Source organism: Microtus pennsylvanicus, chromosome 2 (assembly GCF_037038515.1).
Source record: "Microtus pennsylvanicus isolate mMicPen1 chromosome 2, mMicPen1.hap1, whole genome shotgun sequence".
NCBI lineage: Eukaryota > Metazoa > Chordata > Mammalia > Rodentia > Cricetidae > Microtus > Microtus pennsylvanicus.
The window spans coordinates 97,406,642-97,431,182 of record NC_134580.1 but is presented as its reverse complement, the minus strand read 5'-3'; the positions used below and the strand labels follow the sequence as shown (position 1 = coordinate 97,431,182).

The 24,541-nt window shown below is 47.0% G+C and overlaps 1 protein-coding gene across 2 annotated transcripts; it reads left to right on the top strand.

The window, feature by feature from the left end:
- The first annotated feature begins 4,635 nt into the window (after nt 1-4,635).
- On the top strand, nt 4,636-24,412 carry Rmdn3 (regulator of microtubule dynamics 3). Of its 2 annotated transcripts, none has more exons than XM_075961812.1 (13): nt 4,636-4,697; nt 4,985-5,178; nt 7,187-7,379; nt 7,766-7,909; nt 15,786-16,071; nt 16,878-16,980; nt 18,850-18,910; nt 21,516-21,591; nt 21,735-21,812; nt 22,208-22,306; nt 22,559-22,612; nt 22,995-23,075; nt 23,737-24,412. In XM_075961812.1, exons 2-13 carry the CDS (start codon nt 4,992-4,994, stop codon nt 23,788-23,790), a joined length of 1,416 nt encoding a protein of 471 aa, XP_075817927.1. In that variant the 5' UTR covers nt 4,636-4,697; nt 4,985-4,991; the 3' UTR covers nt 23,791-24,412. The 2 variants fall into 2 exon arrangements, with proteins under 2 accessions (XP_075817927.1, XP_075817928.1); XM_075961813.1 differs by having other exon boundaries at nt 4,645-4,864.
- The last annotated feature ends 129 nt before the right edge of the window (nt 24,413-24,541 follow it).

The window sequence follows — 24,541 nt, the reverse complement described above, 5'->3', positions numbered from 1 at the left end:
CGTGAAAACCACTAGGATTTCTTCCGTCCAGACTATTTGTGAGGGGGCTGGAGAAATGAGATGCCTCAGGCATTAAGAGCACTGGCTGCTCTTCTAGAGGACCCAGGTTTGATTCCCAGCACCCACATGGCATCTCACAATTATCTATAACTCCAGTTCCAAAGAATCTGATACCTTCACACAGACACACATGCACAGAAAATACCAACGCGCGCGCGCGCGCGCGCGCACGCACACACACACACACACATAAAAGGTTACTTGTGAAATCTGTTTTGCACTTCAGATCACTCGCATGTTGCCACACATATGAAGATCTTGTCTTGAGCACGTGGTTTGTACTAAAATACTGTTTATCAAACACTGCACGTGTTGTAATTTAAAAATCTCCATGAAGAGAAGAGAAGTCACGCCATGCAACAGGGCTCGTGTGGGAGGTTTATTGGAAGAGAAGCGAGGAGGGCAGAGAGAGTGGTAGAGACTGGTGCCTGGGGACAAGAGTGGTGGAAGAGAGAGAGAGAGAGAGAGAGAGAGAGAGAGAGAGAGAGAGAGAGAGAGAAACTGGAGGTGGGCAAGGCCCACTTTTTATTTTATTTTTATTTATTTATTTATTTTGGTTTTTCGAGACAGGGTTTCTCTGTGGTTTTGGAGCCTGTCCTGGAACTAGCTCTTGTAGACCAGGCTGGTCTCGAACTCACAGAGATCCACCTGCCTCTGCCTCCCGAGTGCTGGGATTAAAGGCGTGTGCCACCACCGCCCGGCTAAGGCCCACTTTTTAAAAGTGAATTTAGCGAATGTGCACAGGAGGTGCTCTTAGTGGCTACAGCTGAGGACGGATCCTGTGAGGACCCCAAGAGCAGGCCAGTACAGACGCCTGAACACTCACAGTATATTCACAGCTTTTGCAGCTTTGTGTGCGTGCCTTGGTTTCTGGATGCTCTTCCACCTGATCTTTATCTGAAAGCCCCCATGTACCTGGCTCTGCAGCATCCAGACTTCAGCTGTGCGGTACTGCTCTTGTACACTGTAAAGATTTGTCACGTGTGTTAATTTAATAAAATGCTAATTGGTCAGTAGCCAGGCAGGAAGTAAAGGCAGTCCAACCAGTCTAAGAGAATTCTGGGAAGAGGAAAGGCAGAGAGTCAGTCACAAGCCAGATGCAGAGGAAGCAAGATGAGAATGCCTCACTGAGAAAAGGTTCCAAGCCACATGCTAAGCATAGACAAGAATTGTGGGTTAATTTAAGTTGTAAAAGCTAGTTAATAATAAGCCTGAGCTAATAGGCCAAACCCTTTATAATTAATATAAGCCTCTGTGTGTTTCTTTGGGATTGAACGGCTGCAGAATGGGCAGGACAGAAACTTCCGTCTACAAAACCCTGTCTTGAAAAAAAAAGTTTATTCAGAACTTTGTACCAACTTTTCTATAGATGATGATGATTATTAAAAAAAATCCCCAATTTAGGGGAAAGTGAGTACAAGAAAGGACAATGGAAGCTAGAATGTGAATAAAGTACAATTGTATACAAGTACAAAAGTGTCTTAATAAAACCCATCGTTTTGTATGCTAACTAAAATATTAGTTCTTAGTTCCTGTGGCCAAAACTTGTGAATGTGAAGGTCTAAGGACAACCAAGTGTGTATGTCCTTGCTGTCTTCCTTGTTTGAGGCAGGGTCTCTCCTGTCTCCACAGCCCTTCTGCTGGCAGGAGGGTTGAGATTGCAGACACATGCTACTGTGTACAGTTTTACATGCGTTCTGGTGTCTAACATACATTGTTATTGAATGGCAAGCACGTTACTGACTTTGTTATGTTCAGGGTCCATGCAGTCACAATGATTTGTTTGTTTGTTTTGCTTTTGGAGTTGTTTGAGACCAGGTTTCGCTATGTAGTCCTGACTATCCTGGAACTTGCTCTGTGGACCAGGTTGGTCTCAAATTCACAGAGATCCACCTACCTTTGTCTTCCAAGTGCTAGGATTAAAGGCATGTATCATTACTGCCTGGCTCCAAAATGTTTGATGATAGTGGAAATATGCAGGTCAGTCCTCCAAAAGTCCTTAACTCGAGTTATCTATTGATCTTTAACCCTGTGTTTATCTTTAAATTGTGAGATACTGTATATGTATGTGAATACATTTGGAGTCAGGCATATCTGTAATCCCAGCATTTGGGAGGCCAAAGCAGAAGGTCAGAGAGACCAGAGTTTGGCTTTAAGGCAAAAACATGCAATCCCAGCTGTTGACAGAGTGGGATTCAGAAGTATCACAAGTTCAAGGGCTGCCTGTGCTACAGAGTGAAGCTAGCTTGGGCAACTTGAAATCTGGTCTCAAATTTAAAAAAGAAGGAGGAGGAGGAGGAGGAAAAAGAAAGAAAAAAAAGAGATTGGTAGTGTGGTTCAGTGGCACAGCATTTGCCTAGCATTTGTCAGACCTGAGATTGTCTCTAAAACCAGAGGTGGGGAGAAGGAGTTTTGGAGGCCAGTCTGGCCACATAGTGATACCCTGACTTAATAAAGCAGCAACAAACAAAACACAGATAGCAGAAATGGTTCAGTATCAGAACCAGTTTAAATAATCGGAATCAAATGCAAGTTTAAATATACGGTCAGATAGCCAGATGTGGTACCCGCACAGAAGAGACAGAGGCAGGTGGATCTCTCTGAATTTGAGGACATCCTGGCCAACACAGTGCGTTCCAAGTCATCCGAGGCTACATAGTGAGACACTATGCACAGGCTGGTTTTGTCAACAGACACAACCTAGAATCATCAGAGATGAGGGCCCCTCTCTGATGAGAAAGTGCTTCCATAAAATCTGGCTGTAAGGAAATGTCTTTTTCCCCCGTTTTTGCTTTTGTTTTGTTTTTAAAGTCAGGGTTTCTCTGTGTAACATCCCTGGCTGTCCTGGTACTCACTTTGTAGACCCATTTGGCCTCTAACTCACAGAAATCTGCTTGTCTCTGCCTCCCCAGTGCTGGAATTAAAAGTCTGCACCGCCATGCCTGGCTCTGTAACACTAACACAATTTCTTTTCTTTCTTTCTTTTTAAAAAAGATTTATTTATTTGTTATGTTTACAGTGTTCTGCCTGCCTGTATGCCTGCAGGCTAGAAAAGGGCACCAAATCTCATTACAGATGGTTGTGAGCCACCATGTGGTTGCTGGGAGTTGAACTCGGGACCTTATGGAAGAGCAGCCAGTTCTCTTAACCACTGAGCCATCTCTCCAATCCCAATAATATCTTAATTAGTGACTGAAAGGGGAGGGTCCAGCCCATTGTGGATGGGGACATGGGTGGTCCTGGGTTCTATAAGAAGGCGGACTAAGCAAGCCAAGAGAAGCAAGCCAGCAAGCAGCACCCCTCTATGGCCTCTGCATCAGCTCCTGCCTGGTCTCCAGAGCAAGTTCCAAGACAGTCAGGGCTATGCAGAGAAACCCTGTCTTGAAGAAAACAAAAACAAAAACATACATACATACATACATACAAAACAAATTTAGAAAGAATCCCTCGTATCATTGGGATGCTCGTGTAAGTCAATGGAGAAGCGTTTACCTATCAAGCAAGCAGACCCTGCACTCAACTTGAGCTGTAATATTTTTCAATCCAGAATAGAAAAACAAATAAATTCATTTATCGGACTCAGGTTTTTTTGTCCATTTGTTTGGTTTTGTTGTTGTTGTTGTGTTTTGTTGTTTTTATATTTTGAGACAGGCTGTCTTTGTTAGTTACCATGGCTATGACGAAATGCCATGATCAATACAATTTGAGGAGGATAGGGTTTATTTCATCCACACTTCCATATAACACTTCATCATCGAAAGCAGTGAGGGCAGGAACTCAAGCAGGGCAGGAACCTGGAGGCAGGAACTGACGCAAAGACCAGACTGACTTCGAAATCAGAAAAATCCGCTTTCCTCTGTCTCCTGAGTGCTGGGATTATAGGAGTGCACCACCACGCCCGGATTTTCCAAAATATTTTTTTCTTTTTTTTTAATTTATTTATTTATTAAAGATTTCTGTCTCTTCCCCGCCACCGCCTCCCATTTCCCTCCCCCTCCCCCAGCCCGAAAAGCAATCAGGGTTCCCTGTCCTGTGGGAAGTCCAAGGAACCCCCTTTCCAAAATATTTTTAAGACAGGGATTCACTATGTAATCCTGGCTAGCTCTGAACTCCCAGTTATCCTCCTGCTGCAGCCTCCGTAGCCTGAGACGGGTTTTTGTCAGCTGGCAGAAGTCATGTCCCGGCGATTTAGGGACGGTTTACGAATAACCAGCAACTGACCTGCTCAAATTTCATCTGGTAATGGCGCTGTTTTTTAGGTTTTAGCAAATGGTTTGAATAGAAAATCCGTAAACAACTAAATCAGCCCGAAATAAAGACAGTGTTAGGGGGCGTGGAGAGCGGCATCTCCCAGGTATGGGCTGCGTGAGATTTGCGGAGACATTCTGGGGACCACCGAGGGACCACCCAGGACACTCCGCCACTCCTTAGCCTCACCAGCCTCTGGCTCCCGCACAGGTGCACAGCCCGACCGCAGCTGTGGCCCCGCCCCTCGAGCCCGGGTGGGAGGCGGAGCCTGCGTCATCTCCACGCGCATTCGCCCAGCGCGCCGAGCAGGTGGCGCTGGTTAAGGACGTCACGATCATTGACAGCGTGAGGCCGGTGTGGCTGCTGCTGCTATGGTGGCTGGCGGCCGGGTAAGGGTCTGAGTTGTTCTCCAGAGTGATTTCGGGGGGCGCCGGGAGACTGCCACGTGCAGTGCAGGGCGGAGCTGTGCCAGGGGCGCGTCAGACCGGAGCTGCTGCCCCCTGGCAGAGCGCCTGTCTGCGCCAGGGAGCTGCGGCACCGGAGGGGCCAGACTTGGGTGAGGCTGTGGGCAACGGGTTCTGCCAACGGGGTGGAGGACCAGGCTAATGACTCTCTCCCTCTCGGTTCGCTCCCCCATCCACCCTTTTTCCCTCCTTGATTTTTACGCCGGCTGCAGGGGCACTATGTCTAGACTGGGGGCCCTGGGTGGCAGCCGCGCCGGATTGGGACTGTTATTTGGTACTGCCGCCGGCCTTGGATTCCTGTGCATCCTTTACAGCCAGCGATGGAAAAGGGCCCAGAGCCGTGGCCGGAGCCACAGTCTGCCCAATTCCCTGGACCATGCGCAGGCTTCAGAGCGCGGACGCCAGGGTAAGAGCACAGGTCATTACTTACTGATGACCCTGGGGCCTGGGCTGTCGTTGGCAGAGTAGGTGGACCGGCCAGTAGAAGGGCTGAGTTCCACTCTTTTAGGAAAGCCTTACTCTTTCCTCTGCCGGGAAAGAAGACTGTGTAGCTTTCACTTTTAGTTCTGGTCATTTGCGTAGTGTTGGGTAAGGGGTGGGATAGACGGAGGAAGAGTCTGAAAGAAGGAAGAGGGAATCCTTTCGTAGGAGAGAAAGCTCTGAAAGCTTGCCTATCAAATTATGGATTCAAATGTGAAGGACATGAGGAGAATAATCCAAGTTTTTAAAATTATTTTTATGAAGGAAAATTCAGAGGGATTGTGTAACTTTCCCAAGGTTGTTACAGAGTAAGTGGAAAAGCTGGACCTGGTCATCCGGTCTAGTGTACTTTCCACAACGTGGTCTGAGAGCACACTCGTGCAACCGAAGCCGAGTGGCTGAGAGCCAGCAGTAACAGATGAAACGAGTTCCATTTTGTAAAAAACCTTCAGGTTAACTCATTTGAGCGAAGCATTTAGGCCTTCCGATCTCTGCCCCTTATTTGGGTAACAGAAGCTTAGATCTCATTTCGTGTTGATTGAAAATGCTTTCCTCTGACCACCGGTGTAGTCACAGATCCTCTTCTTCCCTGCTAGCTGGAAATGTCAGTGCTTCGAGAGTGTTCCCCGACTTATCACCCTAGATTGCAGCTGTCAGCGTTTGATAGCGTGGTGGTAACGTGGCGTGGCCAGTGCCCTGTCTTTTGCGCTTGCGCTTGGCTCATTTGTGATTCCTTAGTAGTGGTCTGTTCTCCCCTGAGCTTGGGAGGAAGCAGACACATTCTATATGTCTTCCTTGCTGTGCCTTGAGCACTGCTGGCCTAGGTTGCTACTAGATTCCCTTTACCAAGGGATATATGCATGTCTGCTCTGTGAGCCCTGCTTCTTGAGTTCTTCCCTAATGCATATTCCAGTTCAGCTGCTTTAAATGGCTCCCGAGTTCCTAAATTTCACCGAACTTTAGTGTGAGCAGATCGAGCTTGTTAACAGTGTTTTTCTCATGGAGTTTGGCCAGTTTTTTCCCCCCTATAGACCTTTTCTTAGTGACTGCCCATTTTCTTTTTGCTCTTCTCTGATAACATTAATTATGGCCTCAAGAGAGGCAGTTTACTATTCATTGTGTGATCAGAATCTGAACAAACCCAATTTTTGTTTTCCTGTGTAATTGGTATTCACTGTTTGGTATTTGGAACTATAAGGCCAGAAACAATGTTTTTCTTTTTGTATTTTTTAGATAGGGCTTCACATAGCTCAGCCTAGCCTCTAACACTTTGTGGCTGAGGTTGGTTTTGAACCCCTGATCCTTCTCTTCTGCAACCACTCCTTGCTGAAGGTTTTTTTTTATTCTAGCAGAGCAGCTGTCCTGCCTTCTAAGTACCACACCCTTGCAGGCATTTGACATTATTTGCTGCGTTTTAAAAGTTCTAAGTCCCTCGCCATGTGGGACTTGGGCACTGAACTTAGGTCGTCAGCCTTTGCAGCAATTACTTTTACCTGTCAGTCATCTTGTTGGTCTAGACTGGAATTTTCTTTCTTTCTTTCTTTCTTTCTTTCTTTCTTTCTTTCTTTCTTTCTTTCTTTCTTTCTTCTGGATAGTGACTTGAAACTTGTACTATGACTTAGCTGTGAAATGTATACTCTCAGAGGCCCAGATTCTCCTCTGTAAATTGCCAGGAGAAGCAAATGGCCCAGCATAGTGTTGCATGCTTTCAGACTCAGAGCTCAGGAGGCAGAGGCAGGTAGATCTCTGCCTGGTCTACATAGTGAGTTCCAGGACAGCTGGGACTGCATAGACCCTATCTGAAAACAAAGCAGGGCAAGAGAAGCAAACGCTCTACAATTCTCGGTCTGAGGGTTTTTATTTGTTTGTTTTTGTTTTTTGCCCCCCCCCCCCCCCCCCCCCCGTGTTTCTGTCTCCTGTTCCACTTGCTCCAGTAATGCAGTTGCGGGCCATCCCAGGTGAAGCTGGAGATGCTGCCGTGCTGCCGAGCATCCCACAGGAGGGGCAGGAGAAGGTGCTGGACCGCCTGGACTTTGTGTTGACCAGTCTTATGGCACTGCGGCGGGAGGTGGAGGATCTTCGGAGCAGCCTGCAAGGGCTGGCTGGGGAGATTGTCGGGGCGGTCCGGTGAGTGACCTGTCTTCTCTTGCCTTCCCCAAGCCCTCGTCTTTTCCTGGCACCTACAACTTTTTCAGCTGGCGTGTGTTCTGCCTTTTCTGGTCTCTCTAAGGAACAAGCCCATTTTATAGCTGTTAACCAATGTGGAAGAAGCAGCATGTCTGGTTCCCTCCCTTTCCCAAGTGCCCTGCTGCCTGTGCGCCCTTTGGTCTACGGTAGCAGTGCAACCTCTTTGTTCTTCCCAATTTAGTCTGCCAAACAGGTGGCCCCTTTGTTCTCCTGAGAGTAAAGACCCAGAATTTTCTCCTTCCTTGGTCCTTCAGTGAGGGAGGAGTGAGGGAAAGACAGGCTGTATGGGTCCTGATATGCCTTCTGGGACATGGCCTGCTTTCCAGATCGCATATAGAAGAGAACCAGAGAGTGGCTCGGCGGCGCCGGTTCCCTTTTGCCAGGGAGAGGAGCGACTCCACCGGCTCCAGCTCCATCTACTTCACCGCCTCCTCAGGGGCTGCACTCACAGACGCCGAGAGTGAAGGAGGGTGAGTGTCTCTCCTGGAGGCAGCGATAGCTGCAGCTGCATTGTACTTGTCAAAAGATTGTTTATCACAATCCAAACCAAGGTGCCATAAATAATTTTTAAATAAAAGTATGGGTATGACTGAATGGAAACAGCTTCCCCGTTTATGCCACTCAGACGAATAGGAATGCCAACAGTTGTTCTGGTGTATGTCTGTTATTTTTCTGAGTTGACTATCTTATATTTTCCTTTATGCGTATACTTGCACTACTTACGAGACTGGGGCCTGCAGAGGTCAGGACTGGGCACCAGATCTCCCTAGAACCAGAGTTACAAAGGGTTGTTAAGCAGCCATGTGTGTTCTGGGAACCGAGCTTGGGTCCTCCCCAAGAGCAGCAAGTGCTCTTCCTTGCTAAGTCATCTCTCCAGCCCAGGGCTTTTTTCTTTTTACATCATTTTTATGGGCATTTTTGTGTGTCGTCACTAGGGCTAAGCATTATTTTACAACTTCACGTCTTTCCTGCAGTGGCTGAGCAGGGTGTGGCCAGTCTGTAGGCTGTCATGCCATCCTCGCCCGAGGCGCCACTTTCCTCACAGGGCGGTCTGGCCCACGCTCCCTTGCAGCCTTCCGTGCAGCGGGGAGGTGACAGGTGCCCAGCAGATCTGATAGGACTTACCATGAGGTGACAGCAGCAGGCAGGACAGTCTCTCAAGCTAGTCACAACTCCTTGGGAAACTCTGGCCCCAAGGACAGAGTGATCTGTTGGTGGCAGCCTTTTCCTTTATGCACTGCTGGTGCCAGTGATGCCGCTGGCCCGTGAGACTCAGAGGCTGATGTTTCTCCTGACTAGAACATGAGCCATTCAGGGTCCTCCCGAGCAGATTGGTCTCTTTCTCAGGCACACCTTGTAACACTAGGTACCGTTCACTTCCTTCCCCTGATACTGTGCTAAGCACCTTAGCGGTGTTTGCTTACCTAATCCTCAGGATAATCATGTGACCGGGGTTCTCTATCTCAGATGGAGAACATGAGCTTATTGAGGTTTGTCACTCAGACCAGGGTTCTAAAACTTCCAAGGGCAGACAGAGTGTCAGCTGCCATCCCATTGTCCTGGCAGTCTGGTTCAGCTGCAGCCGTGTTTGAGTCTATGATCTGAGGAGGAGCTTGGTCTTCAGGGCACGTAGGGCTATCACTGGCACATTTGTATTCCACATTGTCTGAGATGCCACAGCTCACTGCCCAGGAAGGGCCCATGGTGCAGTAGTAGTTCTCTCTTACTCTGGTCTTGTTTGTTTAGGGGGTTGTTATTTCCTCCTGCTTCTTCCTGCTGGGGATCAACCCAGGACCTCCCGTGTGCCGGCAAATGCTCTGCCATGGGTTACATCGTGGTCTCTTGTTTGGTTTTCCTACAAAAATTAAGACTAAAATTACTGTCCTTTTTCATGTTCCTGCCATTGGCCTTTAATGGCAGATTTGTTTTTTTCAAGACAGGGTTTCTCTGTGTAACAGCCCAGGCTATTCTGGAACTCACTCTGTAGACCAGGCTGGCCTCAAACTCAGAGATTCACCTGTTTGCCTCCCTAGTGCTGGGATTAAAGGTGTGCGCCATCACTGCTGGCTTAATGGCAGGTTTGACTTCTGCTCAGGTGTCTCTTGAAACAAGTGAAGTATTTATTTCTTGGTGCCAGGGATTGAACTCAGGCTTCACCTGTGCTTTGCACCGCCCACTGATGAGCACCCAGCCCAGACAAGGGAACTCTTGCTGTAGAAGCCAAGCCTTGTTCATTCTTATTGTTGTCTAGATGTCTGAATTCTATTTGTGTATTTGAGGGCTAGTGGAACTAGTCTTTTTTGTTTGTTTGTTTTTTGAGACAGGGTAGCCCTGGCTGTCCTTAAACTCACTATGTAGACAGGCTGGCTTCGAACTCGCAGAGATTCTCCTGCCTCTGCCTCCTGAGTGCTGGGATTAAAGGCGTGCGCCACCATGCCTGTCCTGGAACTAGTTTTCAGTTTGCCCAACAGTGTTGTCAAGAGGGGCTTCCTGATGGTAGAGACGGAAATGACGTACATCGGGGTTGCAAAGAAAGAACTGATAGAGGGCACTGGGACTAAGGAGCTGTGAAACCTGACGAACTGGGTCACTTGAATGGGAGACTGAGGGTTGAGTCGTTCTTATGTGTATGTCTGAGTGTGTGCCTGGAGGCTAGAGGAGGACTAAAGATATTCTGTTATATGAGTCTTCATTTGACTTCCTCCACACAGGGTCTCTCACTGAACCTGGGGCTAGGCTAGTAAGGCCCAGCAACCTTTCCGTCTCTGCCTCCCATAGCACTTGGGTTACAGGTACACAAACATCATCTCACTTCTGGGGATTTGAACTCAGGTCCTCATGATTGTACACCAGCAGCACTATTTAATTGGTGATTTAAAGATCATCCAATAAGGTGGTACACGCAGGTAATTCAGCACTCAGGAGTTTGAGGCTAACTCACGCCTCTTCATAAGATCCCGTGTCTTAGCAGGTGACATTAGCAAGTTCATCTCCTGGTGTCAGCAGCCAGAGTAGGTGCCTTACTGCACGGGTGCTCAGTGGAGCAGGGCAGGGCAGCAGAGGGATGGATGGCTTTCTTAATTATAGCTTCACCAGGCTCAGCCCTATGACTGACCCTGTGGCACGTGAAAGCTGCTGGTGGTGCAAGAAGACTCTGTGGCTTAGCTGTCTGCTATCTGGGGCAGTGGCCATGGTGAATAATGTTTTCATCATGGGAGGTGCCATATAGGTCAAGGGGAAATTCTGGGAGGAGGTCATACATTCTGAAATGGTTTTAAGCATGTATACCTTAGGGAGGAAAGAGCCTTGCGTGATGATTCTGCAGGCTCTTCCATGAAAAGCTGCAGGTCCTCCAGCCCTTGGCCTTTGATGAGGTCACTAGAATCTCTCCATGCCTGCTTCAGACTGAGCCTGTCACATGTGCTGGCTGCTCACTGGCCTAAGATGGGCCACCTTCTGCTTCTTGCTCCATGCCTTTGCTTATTGTTTTGCTTTTCTTAAGTTTTTTTTTTAAATTTATTTATATTTTCTGTATGAGTGCTCTGCAGGCCAGAAGAGGCCATTAGATCCCATTACAGATGGTTGTGAGCCACCATGTGGTTGCTGGGAATTGAACTCAGGACCTCTGGAAGAGCAGCCAGTGCTCCCAACCGCTGAGCCATCTCTCCAGCCCCGTGCTTTTTCGAGACAAGGTTTCTCTGTGTATCCCTGGCTGTCCTGGAACTTTCTAGCTTTGTGGCTGCTTATGCCTCTCGGTTGCTGGGATTAAAGGAGTGTGCCACCACAGCTCAGCTGCAGTCTTTCTAAAATTTAATTGTATTACAAGTCTTTTTACATTTCTTTAATGTCTGTGTGTGTGCATGCACAGGTAGCGGTCAGAGGGCAGTTTTCGGTAATTGGTTCTCTCGTTTCATCATGAGGGGCCTGGGCTCAGACTCAGGTCAGTATGTGTGGTAAGCTGTGTCTTTCCTTGCCAGACTGGCTCACCTACCCTATATTCCTTTTTTCTTCCAAATAACAAATCCGAGCTTCCAGTTGTTGATTGGCAGTGGCAGGAGCAGAATCATTATACAGGTTTGTGAGTTATTCCCTGGGCGTTGTACCAAACACAGCTCGATATTTTCCCTGAAGAACGCAACATGCCTTTAAATGCCAGCTTCCCAGGCGTCCCAGCCAAAGCATTTCATCCTTTCTCTGGGCACTGGTCTCCATTACCTCAGGTTTCCTGTGGCTTATCTCTACTACAAGAGCCTCCTAGGCGTAGCACACAGGCTTGGCCACGTCTGAATGTTCCAGGCTCAGTGCTCTAATGGGAACTAGGAGGTCAAAGAAAACAGTCAGCAGCAGGAATAGATGTGTGGGAAACTGAATCTTTAATTTCCAATTCATCAGCTCTCTGTTAGGAACAGAGCAGGATGGTATGCCATCCTGTCTCCTGTCCACTGTGGGAACTGTGTTTCTCTTGAGTACTGATCTCAAAAGCCTGGGGGCATAGCAACCGAATGAAACCTTCTCTGGTAGATTTCCAGTGGTTGGAGGTAGGAGGTAAGGGAGTGTTGCAAATGGAGTAGCCGTGGCCCTTAAGCGCAGGATGGTGGCCATGATGTGAGGCTTCAGCTTGCCGTGACAGGACTTGTGGTAGAGCTGATGAGGCAAAGCTGTTCGCTAGCCCTCCTGGTTCACAAGGCCCCCTCTCACTTCTGCAATTCCCTGGCTTTGTGAGTTCTGGCCTTTAAGCCAGAGCAGTGCACCTGGGAGTGCGGGAGGCACAATCTCCTATGTGAACTTCCCCAGCGTGTGGTCTCCCTTCTCTAGCAAGGAGTACCACTAGGATTTCAGCCTCTCCACACAGTTACATTCCTTTACTTTGGCCCTAGCTGAATCTTTTCATTCAGGCAGGTTACTGTCCAACCTCTGCAGGAGTTTCTCTAGCTTGCCCTTGTGTGGTCTCATTCGTCAGTGCTCATTGGTTATGAAGTCTGGTGCTTTTCTTTATTCCTTTAATCTCTAAGTTCTTTCTTTCTTTCTCTCTCTCTTTCTTTCTTTCTAAGATTTATTCATTTTATGTGTATGCTGCTCTATCTGCATGTACACCTGAATGCCAGAAGAGGGCATCAGATCCCATTGTAGATGGCTGTGTGTCACCATGTGGTTGTTGGAAATTGAACTGGGAACTCTGGAAGAGCTGCCAATGCTCTTAACTGTTGAGCCACCTCCCCAGCCCTAATCCCTAGGTTCTTATTGTAAACAGCTGGAAGGGAAAGATACTAGGGTGATCTCTAAATATCATTGCTATCATGCTGTCTGCCCCATCCCCACCTTACAGGGTTTCTCTGTGTAGTTCAGGCTGCCCTGGAACTTGCTATATAGGGCAGGCTGGCCTCAAAACTCACAGAGATCCACCTGCCTCTGCCTCCCAAGTGCTGGGACTAAAGGAGTTGCCACCATGCCTGGCTCCTGCAGGTTCTTGTAGCTGATGCTCTGGTCGCCTTTTCAAATAGAACAGAAGTTGCTCTGAGTAGCAGCAACCAACTGTTTAGACAGAGGCACCAGTTCTGCTTACTCACTTGGTGCCTTCTGGACCTCACCCATGTGGCTTTCTAGATGACAACACTTTTCTCCACAGCATTCAGCCAGATGTTGGGTGTCTTCTAGGGCAGAGACTGTCTTATTTGGTTGTTTTGTGTTGGCCACGGGAGCTTGCCTTTATATTCTTCACTCCAGGGAGGAAGGTTTGCTCCCAAATGAAATGTAAAATCTTCTCTGTGCTTCTCAAGGGTTCTCTGGAGTCTTGTTCTGCCCCTGGAAATCCTACTTTGTCCCAGGCCCATTTCTTATCTGATTTAACTAGCAGTTAGAGAAGAACCCTCATCAGCTGCTGGAGGACAGAAAACTAAGATACTTGGCTTTCTCTGTAGTGTTGGTGCCTAGAAACTACCTAGCTTGTTATCCTGTAGGAGTTGTCAGCAGCTGGAAACTCCCTGGCTTGTAGCAGTCTCCGAGATGTTATCCTGTAGGGTCGTTAGTAGCTGGAGACAGACCTCTGCCACTCTTCCACATTCCCAAGGCTGCTTCTCCTGTCAGTGAGGTTTGGTTGAACTTGGTCACAGGTACAAGTTTGAGAAAGAGATTGGGAAATGTGTGGTTGTTGCTTCTGCCGCAGAGGCTGGCACCCACTCAGGTAGGTTCTGGCAGATGTCTTTGCTGATAAGGATGACCTACCAAAGTTAGCTCATCAGCATAGCTCTGATCAGTTCCGCCTCTGTTTGTAAGGCTATTCCTTCCCACCTCGTCCAGTCTTGCTGTTGTTTGAGTTCTGGGGATTGTGCACGGCAGGCAGGTAATCTAGCAAGAACACACCCCCCCGCCCCCCAGTTTTTTTTGTTATATTAAAGCATTTTTTTAATGGCCACAATAGTTTATTTACAATCGAACTCTTTATATTTACAAGACAGCCAACTTTACACATCAGAAGTTGTATCAAAAGTATGAATTAAAGCACAGACAATGATATGAAATGGGCATAAAGCAACACTGAGGTGGAGAGACAAGAATTTCTCTTTTAATTTATTAACACTAGCTTACACTTTGTCAAAGAAAAAAATAAGGAACTATCTTTTAGGAGAACTCCAGGGTCTATCTTTCTGCTGAAGACTGAATTTCACAGTGCTGGATCCCATGTAGAGAAAATAAGACTCATTTTCCCCACACTTAACATGCTATAATCTCACTCCTGGAACTTTGCTTCAACCTCCTTCTCAACAAACCTCAACACACCCAAACCAAAGGAAATCGAGGAGAGGACATCAAAAATAGTAGGCCCTCAGGGAAAGGAGAACCAAAGCAATAGAATCCATTTATGTCCTGCCAGATAGCTCCTCATGGATTCCTCTCAGTCTAGCAAAAACAGGTCTGAGGAGTCCTCTGTGAGAGGCAAGGTCTGTTCACCCAGACCCAAAGTCGGACGCTGAGAGGACCAGAAACAAGGAAAAGAGGCCCCGGCTGAGGTCACTCCTTAGGAAGGAGCACATGATAAGGAAACATAACACAGGTCAGGGTAGGAACACTAACCAGTTTGCCTCATTAATAAAAACAAAATCACAAAAATCTGGCCCAATTTTTCCAGGTCTATCCTCATTTCTTAAGGTGTGAGATGAAAGCCCCTGTGGAACAAGTCCTCTTTCTCTCTACACCCTTGCTGCAATGACGTTTACAGCAGCTTCTGTTACAGAGCGAGCACACTCCTAAGTAGATGGGGTCACAGAGCGAGCACACTCCTAAGCAGATGGGGTAACAGGTGAAAACCCACAAACACACAGAATTGAGAGCAGCAAGGTCATCCAAGAATACTACCTGCACTGCTGGAATAACCCAGGGAGCACAGATAACATCTCAAAAAGAAGCTTTAGCAGTGGGCAGCCCTGAGGAACTTCTCTTCTCTTCCCACAATCCCATTCTCATGCTCAGCTGATGGGCCAGCCATACACCTTGGCTTCTCGCTAAAGCTGCGAATGATCCAGGGACATTACTCTCTTCAAGGATAAACCCCTACCTCTTAGATTAGACCCCTACTTGTTTGTTAAAAACGTTTTATTGTGTGTGCATATGAATGTGGGCAGGTACATGCCACATGTGAGGTCAGAGGACAACTGGAGAAGTTGGTCCTCTCGGGTCACCAGACGGTACAGCAAGCACTTTTACCCACCCAGCGATCTCAACAGTCCTGTTTTGGAGATACTCTTTTTGTTTGGTCTTATATAGGCTGGCTTCAAATGTGCCAAAGATTACCTTGAATTCCTGATCCTCTTGCCTTTACTTCCCAAGTGCTGGGATTATAGACGTGTGTCGCCATACTCAGACTGCAGCCTACTTTCTAAAAATTTATTTATGTACTTTATGTATATGGGTGTTTCATTGGCATGTATCCATACACCAGAAGACGGCATCAGATTCCATGGGATTACAGTTAGACTTGTGGAACCTGGGAACTGAACTCAGGACCTCTGGAAGAGCAGCCAGTGCTCTTAACCTGGGCCATCTCTCCAATCCCATGACGTCTAATTCTTAAACATTTCCCCCCTTTTTGCCTTTTGCAGTTCAAGTGGTAGCTAAATAGAGGGATCTTATATTTGACTCTGACCAGCACACATCCCCTAACTTGACTGGATACTTCTTTTTCTTTGATCATTCCCTAGCTAATAGTTCAAGCTTTCTCTTTAAGACTGGTTTCTGCCTTTAGGCTCAGTGGACAGCAGTGCTGTATGGTCCCTCGTCTGTGGCTGGAGAACAAACCCTAGTTCTGACTAAACAATCCCCTTGCTTACTTGTCTCTCATTCCTCTGCCAGCTACACAACAGCCAATGCCGAATCTGACTACGAGCGGGACTCCGACAGGGAGAGCGAGGACGGCGAGGATGAAGTGAGCTGCGAGACTGTGAAGATGGGGAGGAAGGATTCTCTGGACCTTGATGTGGAGGTGGCTTCAGGCCCAGCATCTGCTGCCGTGGAGGCCGCTGGCTCTTCGGTCCCTGAGGATATGCTGCTGCTCCTGCAGCAGGCAGACGAGCTGCACCGGGGCAGTGAGCTGAACAAGCGCGAGGGCTTCCAGCTGCTGCTCAACAATAAGCTGGCGGTGAGGCTCCAAATGCTTGCTTCCTGCCTCCTTTGCCCCTCTCTCAGGGAATGAGACAAACCAACCAACCAACCCAAATCCAAAGAAACCCAGCAAAGCCACATGGGAAAGGAGATAGGGTCCTGAGCCTACCCAACAGCTCCCTGCCCCTGAGAAAGGGCCATGGCTGTCTTCCTTACATAGAACTCTGAGGAGCCCTACCTCTCTGCAAAGGACCCGATGCTTGTACCTCCCCCGACCCTGTTTCTCGTCTTCCTAGAGGCAGAGCCTAAATCTGCCTGCCCTACTTGAAATTCCTATTATAATTGACATTGTGTAGGTCATTCAACATTTCCCTCAGGTTCACAAACCAAATTTACTTTGTAAATTCCTCCCTGAAATTAGAAACCACCCTTCACCCCTTGAGGCAGGTCTCACTGAGTAGCCCTGGCTACCTCAAACTAATACAGACCCACCTTCCTCGGCCTCCTGAGTGCTGGCATTGATGGTGCAGAAGTCCCCCTTCTCACGAGCAGTTTCCTATGTCAGCCAAAGACTTCTTCATGTCTTGTTTGAGTTGACCTTCCACCCGGACAATATTAAGAGGCCAACATGTTCTTATCCAGACATAGTGCAAGCTATCAACTGGAGATAATGTCTCCAGTTAACTGAGCATGGCCAGCTGTGGAGTGGGAAGGCTGTGCACAGGGACTGCCAGATGTCAGTGATCGTACCGCTGCCGTGGAACAAACATACAGTGTGGGGAAAGACCAGGGCCTCCATTCCTCACGGATGAGGAGACTCATTTATTCCTTTTTGGTCTATAGTATGGAAGCCGACAAGACTTTCTGTGGCGTCTGGCCCGGGCCTACAGTGACATGTCTGAACTTACTGTGGAGGAGAGCGAGAAGAAGTCCTATGCCCTAAATGGTAAATGCTGATAGGTCCCTGATGGCAATGTAACCAACTGTGCAGGTACAGCTGGCCCAGATGCTTTCAGGGCAGGAACAGCATAGCTACTCAGTGGAGACAAACTGGCTCCCAAGGCCTCTTGCACCCTTATGACCCAGTAGCATGGGTGTTGGTTGTTTTTAATGTCTGTGTTGTGGTCATACTGTTCTTTGCTTTGACTTTCCAACCAGAAAGAAGGGGCGGCCTATCTCAAGCAGAGAAGGTTTTACTTCCTACGTAAGAATCTGGAGCCAGCAGCCCAGAGGTTCTGAGACTAGGTGTAGTATGTGTGTGTACCTAGGAGAAAGTTGAGAGGTTGTTGCTGGCTTGTTTGTCTGGCTGCTAAGTTTCCACTTTGGAAGGCAGAATGCAACCTGCACCATGCTGCTCTTAGGACTTGGCAGTCCTGAAGTAAGAGAATATGGGAACTTTCAAAATGAGAATGAACTGGGGTGATGGATCGCACCTGTAATCTCAGTACTTGGGGGCTGAGGCAGGAAGACTGCAGTGATTCTCAGGCCAGACCAGGTTACATTGTGAGGTTCAGGTTCAATTATTATTTTGTTTTTCTCTTTAAAGGTTTCTGATTCCAGGTAGACGTTCGTGACATATACTGAGCATTTAGGAAGATTGAATTTGAGGTCACAGTGAGACCTCTGAAGTATCTAATGAGACCCTATCTTAAAAATAAATAGAACTGCCGGGCGGGGGTGGTGCATACCTTTAACCCCAGCACTCAGGAGGCAAGGCAGGCAGATCCTCTAAGTTTGAGGCCAGCCTGGTCTACAGAACAAGTTCTAGAACATCCAGGGTTACATGGAGAAACTGTCTGAAAAAACAAAAAACAAAATAAATAAGTAAAAAAAATAAGCAAATTCTTGGAGACAGGGTTTTACTACATAGCGTTATGCTATATTGGAACTGGCTACATAGACTGGGCCTAGGCTGTCTCCAACTTGCAGCAATCCTCTTTTTCCAAACAGGGTTTCTCTGTAGCTTTGGAGTCTGTCCTGGAACTAGCTCTTATAGACCTGGCTGGCCTTGAACTCACAGAAATCTGCCTGCCTCTCCCTAGTGTTGGGATTAAAGGCATAAAATTCTTGGAAGTCAGTTGTGGCAGCAAAAGCATTGAACCATATAGTCCAACATTCAGAGGCTGAGGCAGGAAAGAGTGTTGAGTTTGAGGTTACCCTGGGTTACACAATGAGACTGTCTTTTAAAAAAAAAGTCTGGAAGATCTGCAGGGGGCAGGATCGGTGGCTCAGTGGAGAAAGTGCTTGCTGTGCAAGTGTGAGGACCATAGCTTATGTCCCCAGCATCCATGTCCTGGGTGGATCCCTGGGCCAGCCAGATCTTTGGGAGTTCAAGGCCACCCTGGTCAACAGAGTGAGTTCCAGGATAGCCAAGACTTTGCAGAGAAACCCTGCCTTGAAAAACAAACAACGATTTTTAAAAATCATGAACACTTTCCAAATAAAATACAAACATAACTAAATTAATATACAATCTTAGTGATATATGAGCATCCTTAAGCGTACAGACCTTTCAGAGTAAGGTCTGTTGCAAACAGTTTCTGATGGTTCCATTCTCATATTGAATTGCTAAAATTTACTTCAGGAACATCAGGCAGGCATAAAGAGATGGTAGGACGGAGCCAGGCACAGCACTGCTTGTACTTGAGAGGTGCAGGCAGGATCTCAAGCTCAGGGCTAGTCTGAGCTACATGGGGAGCCCGTATCTCCAAACAATCAAGCCTGTGCAGAGCGAGGGGTCATTCTTCCCGCACTGCTTCTCGCTGGAGTGTGCGCAGGAACCTGTGCTAACACTGGGTCTACGCCTGTCTTCCAGGAAAGGAAGAAGCAGAGGCTGCTCTGGAGAAGGGAGACGAGAGTGCTGAAAGTCACCAGTGGTAATAATACCCTGCTGGCCTTTAAGACCAGAGGAGACCCTTTCCTTTACCCTGGCCAGAGGCATTTGCTTGAGGAACTAGGGGGGCACAAGTCTGAGATCCCTACATGTACCACACCCGTCGGGCAGGAAAGTGTGCTTTGGAGGGTAAGGCCAGGGAAGACAAGCTTAGCTCAGCTGGGGCTAAGAGGACTGAGCATCTTTCCCAGAGTCACTCCGGCCACACACTTGGAGTTCTTCAGGGAAGCTGGGAGAACCTGCAGTTCTGTCCTGCAAAAGCTCTTTTCCCCAGCTGTGATCCCTGGCTGGTAGTAGACCTTGGCTTCTTTGGTTGGTTTGCATGAGATGTGAGCTTACATCCAGGAAACTCAATGATCATCTTAGTAGAACTTAGCTTCCTGGGCTGAGGGTACAGTACAGTGGTAGAGTGCTTACCTGGTACCCACAGCTAGAGCCTCGGTGCCGCACTCAGCACCGCACAAGTCAGGCCTTTGTGCTCTTTTGGAGACAAGTTTTGCCAACTGGCTTGTGCCTAGGTCAGTTCATGTCCTGGGCCCTGATTCCACCATCTGTTTAGTTTAAAAAAAAAAAAAAAACTTCTTCTTCTACTGTCCTTTGCTTTTCAAATCTCTACCCTCAGATTGTAAGCTGAGAGGCTGTGTTTTTCCATCTATGGCTGAAAGTTTCCGTGCAAAGGTTCTACCCAGAAGCCAGGTAACTTTCTAGGTGTCATTGCTCTCCCTGGGCTCTCAAGGATGAAAACAGCATTTTTTTTGTTTTGTTTTTAAATTACTCCTAAGGAACAGCTGTTTGGATTGTACATGGAAATGAGCCAAGTGTCCAAGCCTACCCCCCACACCCTTGCAAACTGTTTAACAAATCTGTGAAAACTTGGGCATGGGAAGACATTGTTGTCAACTTTGCTTCGAGTATGGGTGTTCGGGGCAGAGGACAGGTGGTTCCGTCTTCTGGTTTCTGTGTGTGGTGCTGGGAATTGAAGTCACTCTACCACTGAACTAAATTGCCCACACGGCCCTAAGTTTGGGTTGAGGGTGGGTGGAGTGATAGATGGCTCAAGTAGGCAGGGCAAGTCTGGAGACCTGAGTTTGAGCTCCAGAATACACGTGAAGGTGTAAGGAGAGATCCGACTCCATAGTTGTCCTCAGACCTTCACATTGTGTGGCATGGAATGTCTTTGTAAACATACACATTAAGTTTACATTTTTTATAGTTCAGTAGTTAGGGGCATACACTGCTCTTCCAGAAGACTCAGGTTCAGTTTCCAGCTCCCAAGTCAAGTGGCTCACGATTGCCACTGACTGCAGCGCAGGCACTCTGATGCCTTCTTCTGACCTCAGCTCTTATGTTAGACACAGACATTCTTCTGGCTTCCCAAATGGCACTAAACAAAGACCTTACATATGCTAGGCAAGTACTTTACCCCTGTAGTACTGTGCCCCTGGCTACATTTCCCAGACCCTAGAAGACAAAGGTTAATTTGTTCCACTGGCAGTGAGGATGTGAGGGGAGGGCTAAAATAGATCTTTTTTCCTTTGATCCATTAGTTCCCAAGTTAACAAAATCATTTGACCATGTCAAAAACGATTCCTCCTAGCCGGGCGGTGGTGGCGCACGTCTTTAATCCCAGCACTTGGGAGGCAGAGGCAGGCGGATCTCTGTGAGTTCGAGACCAGCCTGGTCTACAAGAGCTAGTTCCAGGACAGGCTCAAAAACCACAGAGAAACCCTGTCTCGAAAAATCAAAAAAAACAAAACGATTCCTCCTAATGATATATTACCTGTATATTCATCTAGAGAGACCTAATATACAGTCAGAAGGTAGTAATAAGAACATCCTTAGACATCTCTTGTAGTTTGATGCTGATTTTTCAGATGGTTTGCAGTATTGAAGTCAAACCCAGTCACATGATAAGATCACTAAACTGCAATCTAACTAAATGTCCATGATATTGTGACTGTACTCTAGGATCAAAGGGACATCTGCAGATCTGGGCTAAGCCAGGCAGTGGTGGCGCTCGCCTTTAATCCCAGCACTTGGGAGGTAGAGGCAGGCAGATCTCTGAGTTTGAGTCCAGGACAGGCTCTAAAGCTACAGAGAAACCCTGTCTCAGAAAACAAAGAAACCAGAATCTGGGATGAGATCTCGCCTATTTTTGTTTCACACAGGGTTTTGCTATGGCAGTCTGGTACTTGCTATATAGCTCAAGCTGGCTTCAAACTTGAGACAAGCCGCCTACCTCAGCTTTGTGAGTGATGCAATTACTGAAATGTGCCATCACACCTGACTAAATGATCTAAAGTATAAAGGAGAGATTTACTCTTTGTGTCCGTGTGTGGGGCATGCCCAGCAGGGAGAGAAAGGGCTTAAACATGAACCAAACCTAGCCTTACTCTGGAGAATTACTGTAGGCCTACTACTAAGTATTAACCGGGACCATGATGAGTCTAAGAGGAGAGTACTATGTAGAGATGAAAAGCACCTTTTCAGTTCTACAGGAGAGGGGAATGTTCACATGAGGGTGATGCTCACATTCCCTGCACTCACAGTCCGGTCCTCGTCCCTGAGCTTGCTGCTTCCCCCCTTAGGTATGCAGTGCTTTGTGGTCAGCTGGCTGAGCATGAGGGCATCTCGAAGCGTATCCAGAGTGGCTTTAGCTTCAAGGTGAGGACAGGCTTCTCTTTGCCTTGTGCTGCCCCCAGTCCAGGTTCCTTGCTCCTTTAGACCGGCTCCCATGCAGACCTGGTGCTTTGCGGCTCTTTTCAGATCAACTCTGGGCTTGATGTTAGTTTGTATTTTCTCCTCAGGAACATGTGGACAAAGCCATTGCACTTCAGCCAGAAGACCCCAGGAGTCACTTTCTTCTTGGCAGGTGGTGTTACCAGGTGAGTTCCTGTCACACCAGTCTGAACAAGGTCCTCAGTGTTCGTCCTACTCTTATTGGTAGACGACCCTGTCGTATGTAGCCCAGGCTGGCCTCAGACTAATCTTTCTGCCTCAGCCTCCTACATGCTAGCAGACTGCCTTTGAACCGATTCTCTTGTATCTATAGTTTTGAGATTACACGCACATGACACCATGTTTGGCCCAAAAAAGCTTTGTTTTTTTTGTTTGTTTGTTTTCCAAGACAGGGTTTCTTTGTGTAGCCCTGGCTGTCCTGGAACTCAGAAATCCGCCTGCCTCTGCCTCCCAAGTGCTGGGGATTAAAGGCATGCGCCACTACACCTGGCTTAAAAAATGACTTAAAACCTATTTCATGCCTTAATTTTTTTGGTGGCAGGTCTCTCACTTGAGCTGGTTGGAAAAAAAAACAGCTACAGCCTTGTTCGAAAGCCCTCTTACTGCCACTGTGCAGGACGCGCTTCAGAGCTTCCTAAAGGTATCAAGGGAACGGTGGGCGGAAGCCACAATGCTGTTCTTGGGACCTTTGCTGCCGAAGGTGTTTCCTAGTTGGGGATCATTTTGTATTCCCTACCTTAATTTAAGGGAAAATAAGAACTACTTGGAGTTTATAAAAATGGTAATCACCAGACCTAATGAATAAATTTTGTGATTATTACTTAGAACTTTCTAGTACAGCTTGAATTGAATTTATGAACCTTTTAATAAAGTGATTTTTTTTTTTCTCCAGGCTGAAGAACTACAGCCAGGATTTTCAAAAGCTGGACGGGTGTACATTTCTAAGGTAAATTTACCTTCAACATCGGTGGAAATACTTAAATTGTATTTCTGGGATCTTTTAGTGCTGGGATTAAACATGTCTGCTCTGCCACTGAACCATCTATACTGTTAGGCCCCTATTTTTTGAGAGCTATACTGGAGGGTGTATTCGTAACAAGATTATTAGAAGGTAATGTGAGCTACTGTATCTCTCCCCCTACCCCTTGGTTTTTCAAGACAGGGTTTGTGTAACAGCCCAGGCTGGCCTCAAGCTCACAGAGATCCGCCTACCTCTGCCTCCTGAGTGCTGGGATTACAGGCGTGCGCTGTCACTCTCAGCTTCTGCGTGCACATGAGTCTTTCTCATCTCTTTATGTTTTTAAGTTTTCGTTGTTCTTTTTTCTCAGTGCTATAGAGAATTAGGGAAAAACTCTGAAGCTAGAAGGTGGATGGAGTTGGCTCAGGAGCTGCCAGATGTCACTAATGAGGTAAACTAGTAATTTTTGTAAAGACAGCATGTCAAAATGTAACTTTTGGCTGGCCTCCATCTGACTGTTTTGTCTGAGCTTCCCAAGTACCTAGGATCGCAGCAATACACCACAACTTAGCTTGGCAATGCTCTGTGTATGCCGTGACTCTCATACATGGTCATACACACTCAGGTGGCAGTCCTTGCCTTCCACCTCAAGTTGGGTCAGGGTCTCTTTGTTATTTGCCACTGTGCATGCTGAGCTAGCTGGCCAGAGAGATTCAGGGTCTTGATTCTCCATCTTCTCTCACCTCAAGAACACTGGCTACACCAGCTGTGTTACTGCACTTGGCTTTGATGTGGGTTCTGAAGTCTGCATTCACACACTAATACTAAAATGGCAAATGCTTTACTTATTGCCCATCTTCCTCTCAGGCCCAAGTAAAATTTTTCAAAAGAGCCTTTAAATACTGATATCCGCCACAGAGTTACCTTTTACTATTTTATGTGGAGTCGCCTACCTGCTATGCAGTATGTGAGGTGCATAGACTCAAACTGTCGTGGGGAAAGTTAGGAAGACTGGTAACAGCTCAGTATAGAAGCAAAGAGCCCCTGTCAGGTGCTAGCAATTAGGGAAAAGCTTGATTCTGATTCTGTACTGGATTTGTTTTGTCTCCTAGGATTCAGCTTTCCAAAAAGACTTGGAAGAATTGGAAGTAATTTTAGGAAAATAATCACATTTCAATGACTTGGGGGTACTACTTAAATGGAGAAAAAAATCAAGTTGCGTTTTCCCCTGTGACACCACTGAGTTCAGGAAACGAGGCAAGACTGGTTTAGGGTATGTCCCTCAACTTTCTACGTTATCAGTTAATTTATTATAATCTTTTAATCTAAAACTGGGGATGGACTTGCAGCTTAGGTTCCTGCTTTCTTCCTCTTAAGTGAATTCTGGAAAATCAAGACAGTATAGCTATTGGGGTAAGTGTGAAGACAGCCCAAGGGGCCAAGAGCTGGGGGTGAAGTAGCAGAACCACAAATCAAAGAGCCATGGCAACAAAGCATAGGACTCACTATCTTTGCTAATATTCAGCACATATTTATTGTCCTAAAGTAACACCCTCCCTATGAGACAGGAGCGCCAGCACAGCCTCATCCTGCCCGGCGACCACCCATCATGTAGACGCTACCTGTATTCTTGGGGTGAGGGGCTGAACCACGTGAGTTCTGGCAGTTTTTGGGATGATAGCACTGACAAGGGGCTTAAAAATATATTTTGAAAATGATTTGAAGAGAAAAGCCTGGAATATTTTTTTTTGGTACAAATTTGAAATAAACTAAATTTGATTAGAAGGATATGTTGTATGTTTCCATTATTTGACAACTTCAGTTTTTTTCCTTCCACAGAGGAAACTGAAGACAAAAATAGTGCAAACACTTTGAGTTCTTTATCTTTTAGCAAAAAATGTTAGACTTAGTTATGTG

Excerpts from the sequence above, each read along its gene's own strand:
- Rmdn3 (XM_075961812.1), top strand. The coding sequence starts at position 4,992 with ATGTCTAGACTGGGGGCCCTGGGTGGCAGCCGCGCCGGATTGGGACTG. Across the intron at positions 7,910-15,785 it reads GACGCCGAGAGTGAAGGAGG|CTACACAACAGCCAATGCCG; the intron begins GTGAGTGTCTCT and ends TTCCTCTGCCAG. Across the intron at positions 18,911-21,515 it reads AGTGCTGAAAGTCACCAGTG|GTATGCAGTGCTTTGTGGTC; the intron begins GTAATAATACCC and ends TTCCCCCCTTAG.